The 12373-nt window shown below is 45.1% G+C and overlaps 1 protein-coding gene across 1 annotated transcript; it reads right to left on the bottom strand.

The window, feature by feature from the left end:
* Nucleotides 1-8247: 8247 nt before the first annotated feature.
* Nucleotides 8248-9377, bottom strand: LOC117052376 (chemokine-like receptor 1). Its single transcript, XM_033159251.1, has one exon. The coding sequence runs from the start codon at nt 9338-9340 to the stop codon at nt 8273-8275; it is 1068 nt and encodes a 355-aa protein (XP_033015142.1). The 5' UTR covers nt 9341-9377; the 3' UTR covers nt 8248-8272.
* Between the last annotated feature and the right edge of the window lie 2996 nt (nt 9378-12373).

Here is a 12373-nt window from a genome sequence, read left to right as displayed (position 1 = left end):
GAAAGTGGAGATCTGTACCTAGAAACACAGCACAAAAACCATGGATGAGTCCCTTGCTGTGTGTAGCTGCACCTGCAGAATAAATGCAAGAAACAGGAGAACAACCCGTCCCAGAACCTTCCCATTTCTGCCTGAGTTTTGTTCTGCAATAGTCGCCTTTGGGGAAAACAGCCTCTTTTGCCCCTTTCTCTGAGATTGGGAGAGAGAAAAGAGAGAGAAACAAAAAGAAAGCTGCCTTTAACACCACGGCAAGCCTAAGACATTTTGGTATTTGAGGTGGAGCAGGACATGGCAAACACACACACACACACACACACACCCCAAAACAAAAAACAAAAACAAGGTGCATAGTATTAAAGGCCAGTCAAATTATTTTGACACAACACCTTAAATCAGCTGTCTGCCTGAAGCAGCTCCCTCACCCTGCCCAATAGTAGGGTTGGCTCTGCTCACCAACCCTCAAAAGAACCTCCCAAACATCTGCTTACTGAATCACTTCTTGTGAACTGTGAATCCTCAGAATGGTAGCTTACCCCTCACAGAGCTACAGATATTAGCAGCTTTAAAAAAAATAACATTTCCTGGGATACTTTTGGGGGTGCTTTAAATGTGTAGTGTGTATGCAGCCTTTGATTCAGGTTCAGTTCTGGCTCAGCAGACATACCTCTGTCTAGACTCAGAATTCCCTTTTTTCTCCTCACCTCTATGATTCAACTTGAAGCAGTGAGCGAGGAACCCCTTTGTTGCTTCTGCCTTTCTGTCTGTGCTTCTGAACCTCTGGGAGAATTTTGCTAAACTTAGAAGGGAATTAATAGGAACCGGAAAAGCAGAAGTCTCAGAAGATGGCTTAGTCAAACAGGATGTAAGCAGGGTTAGATTCTCAGGCATCTTCCCCTTCTATTGTTATGGGAAATCACTTACAAAAATCTGCATGGAATGATTCTGTGACTTGGGGGCAATGTCCCACAGGGCCTTTTCTGTCCCAGCACCTGGGATGTAGCAAATTATTTTCTTCCATGGAGGTGGTATTTCACTAGCAATGGTGCGCCACACCTTGGTTTTTCTACTACTTAAATTTATTTTGGAATGTTCTTTAGATTTTTAAACAGAGCTTGGCTCTCAGCTTTTTAAAAAAGATTGTTTTGATCTTCTTTTGTTAATTAGAATTCTTGTTCAATTCATTTGGAGTTAGCCATTTTGGCAGAAGGTAACAGTGGGGAAATGTGGTCAGTGTTTTGGACTCCCACTGGATAAAAGCCCTAGTTCTGCTTCTGACTTCTCCATGTCTTCTGCCTCTCTGATTCTTTCCACACAGGAGAAAATGGTAACAGTTTTGAGGCGGTAACAACAACAACAACAACAACAACAACAACAACAACCTGAGTCAACATTAAGCTGTTTATTAGGATTCTGCACACAACATAAAAAGAAAAATGGGCTTCAAGACAGACAGGGTCAAGTAAAACAAAACAACCTCTAACCTTGCCACCCATGGCTGCCCCAAGACATTTGTCTGCCTGAAGCAAAGAGCAAGATTTCTTCCCCACCAGCACCCCATGCTCTTGTTCCACATACAGAAGCTGACATGACTGGCAGTCAGGTCTTACTTCAGCACTGGGGATGGGACAGCAACCACCCCAGTACTTGAGGCAGCAGGCTAACTTAAGGAGCATAGGACACACTTCAGAGAAGAATCCTAGATCAATGGCAGAACATCTGCTTGGCATAGAGAAGGTGCTAGGTTCAGTCCCCAGCATTTCACCACAGGGCTGGGAATGCTCCCTGTCTGATTCACTGCAGAGCAGTTGCAGCAGTCCGTGTAGGCAATATTGGGCTTGCTGGAACAATAATATGATGCAGGAGAAGGCAGCTTCCTATATTCCTCTGCATGGAAGCTTTTCCTCCAGCATCACTTGCTGCTCTGCCTGCCATCTATTGTCTACATACTCAAAAGAATTCCCCCAGCATGCATCAATCGAGTAGATCTGGCATGCCGAAAGGCTGTGGGATCACAGTCATGCCGCCAACTCTCTGCACATCACAGTCATGCCACCTGGTAGGCAGTGAGAGAAGATGGCAAAGTGTGACAGCTGCTGGCCTAAGCCAGCAAGAAACAAGCACTGGAGGATCCCCAGACAAGGATGGGAGAGAAACTGAGCACTGCCAATTTCACACTTTCCTAAACAATATGCAAACTGAAATGCAACTGTCCTTCCTTCAAATTCTAATTTCCCCAAATGTTGCAATGCAGTTCTCCAACTGAATGTGGATGTGAAAGCATTAAAGGAGACTGTTTGCAAAAATGTGCATTAGGCCACATGGTGTACAAAAGGAGGAATGCACTCTAAATTACTGGCAATTTTTCATGAGGACTTCAAAAAGAAGAAGAAGAAGCCAAATGATGCCAAAAGAACTGGACAACTCGACATGACTGGCAAATTGAAAATGGAAATGGACAGATTATTCCATTCCTAGCTCCAAACCAGTGTAAAGAATTATCAAGGACAATGGAGTTGCAGTCAAGGAACATCTAGAGCAGGGTTTCCCAAACTTGGGTTTCCCGCTGTTTTTGAACTACAACTCCCATCTTCCCTAGCTAGCAGGACCAGTGGTCAGGGATGATGGGAACTGTAGTCCAAAAACAGCTGGAGACCCCAGTTTGGGAAACTCTGATCTAGAGGGTCAAAGGTTTTCATCCCAGTTATAATCCTAAAAGCTGTCCAAGGAACAATCAGCCTGGTTTGTTATAATGGCAAGAAAATACTTCAAAACAAGGTAATTGAGTACTGCAGTCTTTGTCAACTTAAGGAAGAAGGATTCAGACATTAAAACCATCTTTTTTTTCTTCACTGTATGTTGTCCATTACATCCACTACATCACAAACTCGCATCCAGAGTACTTAAAACATTTTTTTGTATTAAATCCAGTTGATGTCTGTGTATGGAATAGCAGTGCTAATAATCCATGTTCTTCCTGTTTCATTTGAAATAAACATATTGTTGCTCTTTTTTTGCATGGGCCAAGGACATCCAGGAGTGCACAGCTATGTGTGTGATGCTGCAGCCTCCACCGAGCAAAAGGCAACATCATCCTCACTGCTTGCTTCCGCCCTCTTCTGTTAATCAAGCCTTCTTCTGGTTTGAACAGCAAAATGCCAAGCATCTCTTTGCAATAGAGCTTAGAAGTCCATGTCAAAAACTCGACAAATGCACACTCTCACACACAGCATTTAAAGAGTGGTAAACACGTTATAATATATTGGTTGTATATGGAAGAGTTCACATTCATGATGGGACAAAGAGTAGCAATTTAGCCCCATTTGCTGTGAAGCCAAACAGAAATAATTTGTCCAGTGGTGGATAGTCCATTAGAGCTAGCAGCTTGAAAATGGAAGGAACCCAACAGTAGGTGGAGCCAGTGTGGAAATGTTGAGGATAGTAGGAAAGGATATATTGTGTATTATCCTTCCTCAGTCACACTAGTGAGTCAGTAGCAGAGTACATTCCCCAGTATATAGCAGGAAGCTAGTTGGTAGATTCGTTTGAATCTCTTTAATTAAGCAATCCAATCTGGTTTGTCTAGATTGGGTTTTGTTCATTGTAAATTCTCCTTTTATTCCTCCTAAAAAGAATAAAGACACAAGAAGCTTCTTTAAAAGAAATGATAAGAAGTTTGCTTACGTTCAGTTCACAGTAGGTTCCCTGGAGGCAGGAATTAGCCTGTAGTTACAGAAAAGAGAGTGGGTTCATCCCATCTAGGGAAAATGAGCCTATGTGCTGCTGGCTGAGAGCCAGCAGACAGCAAAATACATCAAGAGGCAGAAGTCTCTTGATACGTGACTTAATGAAAGAAACTGTAAGATGCATATATTAAGTCTGTGAAAACGCACAAATAATAACAACAATAATAAAAGATTGTTACTACTGTTATTTTTTGCTATTTTTGTTATTCCTGAATTCTGACTTTTGTGCGTTATTGGGGATCTCTGTTTTAATGATGGTAATTTATCATGCTGGTGTCCTATCTTTATATACCGTTTAGAGCAGGGGTAGGCAAATTAAGGTTCGGGGGCCGGATCCAGCCCAATCGCCTTCTAAATCTGGCCCACGGACAGTCCGAGAATCAGCGGGTATTACTTTTTAGGCTGCAAAATCTTTCATCCCAAGGCAGGTGATGTTCTGGCCGTTAATCCAGGCTCTGTTTCCAGCACAGGAAGCTGGTTGCACCATTTTTCTGGACCCAAAAACTAATCTGCAAGGGTCCTCAGGTACTGTTTTCAAAGAAGCAGGAGTGGAGGCCTGCAGTGGTGTCACAACGGGGCCGGTGTGCCCTGGGTGCCATGTCTATGGGGGTGACAAGAAGGCACCCCTTCTTCTTCCTCCTCTTTTATATGTGTTGGGACCACTTATAGTGTCTGGAGCAACCCAGCTAGATGGGCAGGGTAGAAATAATAAAATTGTTGTTGTTGTTGTTGTTGTTTTAATTGTTAATACTGCAATGAGTCAGATTACCGGATTCCCGTCAGTCAGGAGCAGCAACCTATATTTGCCTCTTTGAGGTTTTCAAATGCTGCAGGCAATGGATTCAGGTTCAGCTGGGGGGGGGGGCTTACCTATTGTAATTTGGTTGAGTAGGAACTTTGTAGGCCCCAAGAGGATCCGTCCCAAAGCAGGTGGAATTGTGATTCCCCATCCAAACTTTGTTTCCGGCACAGGAAATTAATGCCATCATTTGCCTGGACTCAACAAGCCACCTTCAGGGTCCCTCTTGGGCTATTCCCATAGCAGGTCTCTCCATCCACTTGCCACTGAAGCTAGGGTGGAGGACTGGGACGAGGGGAGCATTTCTTTGATTGCTACTGAGCCCAGGAATGGAACAAAAAGCCAGGGTGAGTGATGGCACCATCTCTGGGATATAAATATAGGCCCGCAGTGCCACTACAACTCACTAGAGGGCAGTGCAAAGTGACTGCAGTTAAGCAGTGACAAGGCTGTCCTGTGCAGCAGATGAGCTGTGTATTTGTGACAATAAATAGATTAATGCTGTCTCTTGGTCAATGGAATCCTGACTCTGGCATTTGGACAGAGGTGGTGGGAAGTAATGGGTAAAAGCCTCACCTGCTGAATTTCTGCCTGTTCGTGCAACTACGAAAAGCACAAGAGAAGGAGAGACAGAAGCACATTTAATCTAAGGATACTGAAGTAGGGCCAGTGTTAGGGTTTGGCATCTGCAGACCCTGTCCCTATTTTCCAGGGACAAAACCAGGATTTACAGAAGCCGTCCCAGTTTCTGATTTGATCCCAAAATGTCCCGCTTTCCCTTAAAAAGGTAAAGGTAAAGGGACCCCTGACTGTTAAATCCAATCCCTATTTTCATCGGTTGGTATGGAATTATATGACCACCCAAACCAAGGAAATAAGTAACTATACATCCTTTAGAAGACATCTGAAGGCAGCCCTGTATAGGGAAGGTTTTTAATGTTTGATGTTTTATTATGATTTTATATACGTTGGAGGCAGTCTTGAGTGCCTGGGGCAACTCAGTCAGATGGGTGTGGTGTAAATATTGTTGTTGTTGTTGTTGTAAATAGCAGTTCCTATTTTCATTGGAGAAATGTTGGAGGGTATGCATCTGTGGCCAGCATGCTGAAACTTTACCACCCTGGGAGGAAATGCTGGCAACCCTGGTTCACACTGGCTCATGTAGAAGTGCCTCTCCCGTTATTGCTATATCTCAAAATTTTCTTGGGAGGATAGATAGATAGATGATAGATAGATAGATAGATAGATAGATAGATAGATAGAGCCCTTTAACAACTGTAGCAGGGCCTTCTTGGTCATTCCCCACCCCCAATTGTGGAATTCCCTCTTGTTGTAGATGCACTCATCTCCCTTGCTTTCCACTTTCTGACACTAGGCTATAATCAGGGGCACAGAATGGGACTACCCACCTGCAATGCAGATGCTCTAGCACTGAGCTTTGGTCCTTCATATGCCTACCCAGCACTCTATCAAGTAGTCCCACTAGATCAGAGGTAGAGCACCTGCAGCTGTGCTAATATTACCAAAGCCACCAACTTCCATTGACACAAGTCAGCATAGCCACCTGTCAGGGAAGAGGGACATTATAGTTGAGCAGCACCTGAAGGGACGCAGTTTCCCCACCCTGGCCTAGATCAGCAATGATTCAACTCCCACCATTACCCATCTGAAGACCACATCTTCCATAGTTGAGAAGAGAGTCACTTCAAGCAGGTCCCCATATGTTGTTGGACTACAATTCCCACCATGCTTGACCTAGGCTGGCCAGGGATGCCTGGCCAGACATCAACAATATCAGGGGACCCAAGGTTGAAGAACGCTGATCTAGGAGACCAGGTGTCCAAACACACCTTAGCTACCTCTGGTGCCCAATCTGTGTGGTCCACCCTTACTCACTTGGCAACTTCACTCATCTCAAAATTGTTGGGGCTTTTCGAACTCTCCAACACATTCAAAGATTGCAAAGGCACCAAGTACTTGAACGACTGAAACTGAATGACTGATATGTTACAGTCATTCTTCTTGATAACTGATTCTCAGTCAATCCTACTTACTTATTTTTGCTCTAAGAATCCTTAGTGTATTTACTTATAACTCAAAGAATTCTTATGAGCTTACACACATTGTTTTATGTAAGTTATGCTTATATAAATGCCTTTCAGATTATATAAAAATAAAAATAATGTATTATTTATACCCTGCCCATCTGGCTGGGTTTCCCCAGCCACTCTGGGCAGCTTCCAACAAAATATTAGTAAAGGTAAAGGTGCCCCTGACCATCCAGTCATGGATGACTCTGGGGTTGCGGTGCTCATCTCGCTATATAGGCTGAGGGAGCCGGCGTTTGTCCGCAGACAGCTTCCGGGTCATGTGGCCAGCATGACTAAGCTGCTTCTGGCGAACCAGAGCAGTGCACAGAAACGCAGTTTACCTTCCCGCTTATTTATCTACTTGCACGTTGACGTGTTTTCGAACTGCTAGGTGGGCAGGAGCTGGGACTGAACAACGAGAGCTCACCCCGTCATGGGGATTTGAACCGCCAACCTTCTGATCGGCAAGCCCTAGGCTCAGTGGTTTAGACCACAGCGCCACAATATTAAAAACGTGATAAAACATTAAAAACTTTCCTAAATAGGGTTGCCTTCAGATGTCTTCTAAAACTCAGATAGTTGTTCATTTCCTTGACATCTGATGGGAGGGCATTCCACAGGGTGGGCGCCACTACTGATAAGGCCCTCTGCCTGGTTCCCTGTAACCTCATTTCTTGCAGTGAAGGAACTGCCAGAAGGCCCTCGGAGCTGGACCTCAGTGTCCGGGCTGAATGATGGGGGTGGAGACGCTCCTTCAGGTATACTGGGCTGAGACCATTTAGGGCTTTAAAGGTCAGCACCAACACTTTGAATTGTGCTCGGAAATGTACTGGGAGACAATGTAGGTCTTTCAGGACTGGTGTTATATGGTCTCGGTGGCCACTCCCAGTCACCAATCTAGCTCTCACATTCTGGATTAGTTGCAGTTTCCGGGTCACCTTCAAAGGTAGCCCCTTGTAGAGCACATTGCAGTAGTTGAAGCAGGAGATAACCAAAGCATGCACCACTCTGGCAAGACATATATTCTAGCAAAATCTTGCAAGATGCCACCCTACAGGAGGGAAACAGAGATGGAAGGATTCCTCATCTTGCTTATAACATAAACACACCTAGCTTGGAAGGGGAGACTACATTTCCACCTAAGATTACTTTAGCAGATGAATGACAGAGAGATATGCAGCAGGTATATCTTTTACACGAATACTGGGGATGGTAATTTCTTAAGGGTGCTAAGAGTTCATAGGAGACAACTCTTCCCTTCACAAAGCTACAGTTGCCAGATTGATTTAACAATCAATTCCTCTTCGTGGGGAGCTCTGGGAATTGTAGCTCTGACAGGAAGATAGGGGTCTCCTTACACATCTCAGCACCTTTAGCACAGCACAGTTACCAATGGCTTCAAGTAACAAGAAAGAAGAGTCTGACTAAACACCAGAACTTTCTGACAGTAAGAACTATTCAGCAGTTGAAGGGTCTCTCTTGAAAGGTTGTGGAGTCTCCTTCATTGGAGGTTTTTAAGCAAGGGGTGGGGGTGGGGTAGCCATCTGTCATGGATGCTTTAGTTGGAAAAACAGAGACACTGTATGTTTTTTTTTTAATTCAAGAAAATCTTTAATAAAAACAATTGAAAAAAACAGTATTCATGGCTGGGCATCAAACTCAATCGAGGACTTGTCCTTGGTTCTGGAAATGCTCTGGCTGCTGTCCTCAGAAAAGGCGCTCTCAAAGGCAGAGAAGAGGGAGTGTTTCAGCTTCTCCTTGAAATCGTGTCCCATGAAGACATACAGGATTGGGTTGAGGCAGCTGTTGATGAACGTCAAGCCGGAGGCAAAGGGGTAGCCAATACGCAAAACCCCCATCAGCTCAGGCTGCACAAGAAGTTTTGTCTCGAGGAAAGAGAAGACGTGATAAGGGAACCAACAGATGAAAAAGGCCACAATCACAGCTGTGATGACTTTGAAGGGCTTGCTCGATTGAGCCAAACTGTCCCTCCTCAGCTTCAGGACAATGGCCCCGTAGCAAACGAGGATGGCGCTGAAGGGAATGGCGAAGGCAAAGATGAACCGGCTGATGATGAGAGCTTGTCGGTTGAGATTCACTTCCTCCCTGGTCTTGCCATAGTTGTTAAAGCAGTTGATCACATTCTGATCATTGGGGGATGGGGCGGTGTCCCTGAAATGTAAGTAGGGTGAACACAGCACCAGAGCCAGGATCCAAACACCCAGAGACACAAAGGAAGCCAGCCGGGGCGTCCGGTGATTGCGAGACCATACAGGGCACCACACAGAAATGCATCGGTCGATACTGATGACCATGAGGAGGTAAACACTGGCAAAAAGGTTGAAGAAAGCAAGCGTGCTGATCAGCTTGCACATCACTAGGCCAAATGGCCAATGAGCATCCAGGGCAATATAGACAACAGTCAGGGGCTGGGGGAAGGTGAAGGTGAAGTCAGTAATGGCCAAGTTGAGGAACCAAATTGTGTTGACCGTCTTCTTCATACGGAAGCCGGTGATGAAAATGACCAGCCCATTACCAATCACTCCCAGCAGGAAGGCGAGGCTGTAGATGATCATAGTGATAATATTGATCCACTTGTATAAGTCATAGGTCCCTCCGTTGGCCTTCTTCCCCAGAGAGGGGACAATCGAGGCATTAGAAGCATTGTCAGGAACGGTGAAAACTGGCGGTAAAGTTGTGTACTCCATTCCCTCCAATGGAGACTCGGCAGTTGTGTTTTCTTTCTTTTCCTACCTGGAAAGAGAGAGAGAGAGAGAGAGAGAGAGAGAGAGAGAGAGAGAGAGAGAGAGAGAGAGAGACTGAGAAGAACATAAGGAGCTGAGCAAGGGGTTGGACCAGAGGAGCTCCAAGGTCCCTTTTCCTTGGCTGGATCAGATTAATATCCATCCATTTCCCACAGAAGACAATCAAATGTCTCTAGAGAAGGGGTGGGTAGCCTCCAGTCCCTGGCACTAATTAGACTCACCACGCCTCCCAATTTCGCCTGTAAGGCCATTTTATCCAAGATACATCCACTTGCCCTATAGGACACCAACTATGTGGCTGGTGGAAACCTGGCTCAGTCAAAAGGGTGTTTGCAGAGCCCCTTTCACAGGAGTGTAGTGCTAAATTAATAAAGTATAGGGTCCCTTCATGATACTTGCAGCCACGTCACCTCACAGCCATGCCCCCTCAGTCATCCTCCTTATAGTCACAGCCCTTCTAGGATTGTTTTTGTTTTTGTTTTTATTTATTGAATTTATAAATTTATTTGCAGAATAAAATCAAGCTATAAAACCACAAAATACATAACAACAACAACAACCCAATAGCCCCAGCCCCCCACAAAACCCACACATTTTAAAGGGCATAGGAATATACAGCCATCTGGGTTGGTAGAGACTCGTACCCGAAACCCTAGAGAGCCATTGCTAATACTGAGCTAGATATACCAGTGGTCTGACTCTGTACAAGACCACTTCCTGTGTGCCTATGATCCATTCTCCAGAATTCATTTTTAAAAAGGTAAGTTCTACATTTTGCTTCAAGAGATGCTGCCTTCTTCAAGTTGATGATCTAGGGCAGGGACGTCCAACTCCCAAGAGACTGCCATCTACTCCCGGGGGGGGGGGAATAGCAGTGGTCTACCCATGGGGGGACAAAGTTGTTGAGCTATTTTTAGGGGGGTCAAGCCAAAGTTGTTGAGTATTTTAGAGGGGACGCACCATAGGGGGCAGGGCCGGATGCTCTTTTTACCCCTCTATCACCCAGGGATTGACCTATCGATCACAGTCGACTGGTTGGACATCCCCGATCTAGGGCAACAGTCCCTAATGTGACACCCATGGGCACCACGACATGTCAGAAGACTTGCTGTCTTGCCCATGAGGCTCTCCGCCTGCTTTTGAACTGTTTCTTAACTTTCTTTTCCATCACAGCCACTTGGGGGTGTTGCAAAGCATAATGCCAACTGAGATTCCAGCCACCTAAATGATGTTGCACTTAACTTGACACCATGCCCAGATCCCCTGTAAAAACGCCAACAAAAAGAAAGGGGGGGGGACAATTCCTAACATCTGCTAAAAGAATTTTTTTTTATTGGGAGGAGAGTGGGACGCTAGAGTCGTTTGCTATTTGTCAGTTCCAATGGCAACTGGCCAGCTCTGCACCTCCTGAGTTGATGCCTTGGAAAGGGGCATCATTACTTCTGATTTTTGCTATCTGGCTGACACCTCAAGAAAATATCAAATCCCACCCAAACGCATGCAAAATTAAAAGTAATCATTGTAAGAGAAAAAAAATTCTGCCCATGCCTTATTCTGTGAGGAAATGCTTTCAAAAATATGTACGTAAATGTGTTTTCCCAAACCTGTGCTTTTTTTAACAGCTGCATTTGGGATAGAGGCAGTTTCCCCCCTGAAGGGGATACAGTGATGCGCGAAGTTGCACTTACTAAATTTCTCCTGTTGTGCATCAGGAAAACGGGAGATGGCAACCCTCCCTCCCCACCTTGATGTACTTACGTTACACACGAGGATGACGAGTTCTGCTGTGTCTCTGACTTCTATCTGTACACTGGAAATGTGGCCGGATTCTGCTAAAACAGCACACTTTAATATTGCGGAAAACAGGAGGAAGAAGCAGAAAGAGGAAATAGGAAGATGATTTACATTGTTGTGCAATTCAGTAAAAAATCGAATGCTAAAACAAAGTACAGGACACACTGTTCAGTTTTTGGCCCGGAAAGCCGCAACGGAATGTGGAGGAAAGGGGTCAATTAGGTAATTTTTGGGTTTTCTACTTGTCGCTTAGCCACCATTGCTCTGACTCAAGTGCAATTGCATACATAAGCTAGTTGTTAGATCTCCAAATACTGCAATTACTGCAGTCAACTGCACTGTAAGCACCTTGTTGGAACTCTTAATATTGCATAATGAAGGGAATCATATTATGTCACATAGGATTTCTGTCTTTGCAAAATATATACATAAACGTTTCTCTATAAGGAAGTCAAGTGAGGTTATTCCATATTTTTAAATACGTTTATAACAGAACTAAGGAATGATGGGCCACACAAAGCTATAAAAAGTTAAAATGCGCAAGATGTTTTGCTATGAGCAAACTTTTTCAGCAAAAGTCTGAATATAAAATATATAGAAATGCTGTAATATAGAACAATACTTTTTTCAAGACGGAGGGAAGGATGGGAAAAGCAATTATCATGTTATCCAAGGAAATCTTGGCATTAGTTCATTAATAATTAGGACAAGAGGGACGCGGGTGGTGCTCTGGTCTAAACCACTGAGCCTCTTGGGCTTGCCGATCATAAGGTCAGTGGTTCAAATCCACGTGACGGGGTGAGTTCGCATTGCTCGGTCCCAGCTCCTGCCAACCTAGCAGTTCGAATGCACATCTGTGCTGGTAGATAAATAGGTACCGTTTCCATGCACTCTGGCTTCTGTCACTGTTTCCCATTGTGCCACAAGCGGCTTAGTCATGCTGACCACATGATCGGCGGCTCGTGGGGCTGCCGCGTGCAAAAAGCAGGACGGCCTTATGCTTGCCACTCACGCTCAGCGGCTTGCTCAGCCTCTGCAGGAGCAGCAGCGCCGCCCCGGAGGACTGTGCATGTTCAGCATTCCACGCATGCGCAGTGCGTCCTGGTGTGCGCCGTGATGTCACAACACAAGCATCAGGACGCCCTGCCCCCAGGGGTTGCCTCCATTAGCCGCCCTGGGCGG

The sequence above is a fragment of the Lacerta agilis genome, chromosome 8 (genome assembly GCF_009819535.1).
Source record: "Lacerta agilis isolate rLacAgi1 chromosome 8, rLacAgi1.pri, whole genome shotgun sequence".
Taxonomy (NCBI): Eukaryota; Metazoa; Chordata; class Lepidosauria; order Squamata; family Lacertidae; genus Lacerta; species Lacerta agilis.
Note: the sequence above shows the minus strand (reverse complement) of the source record. Positions and strands in the feature narration are given on the sequence as shown.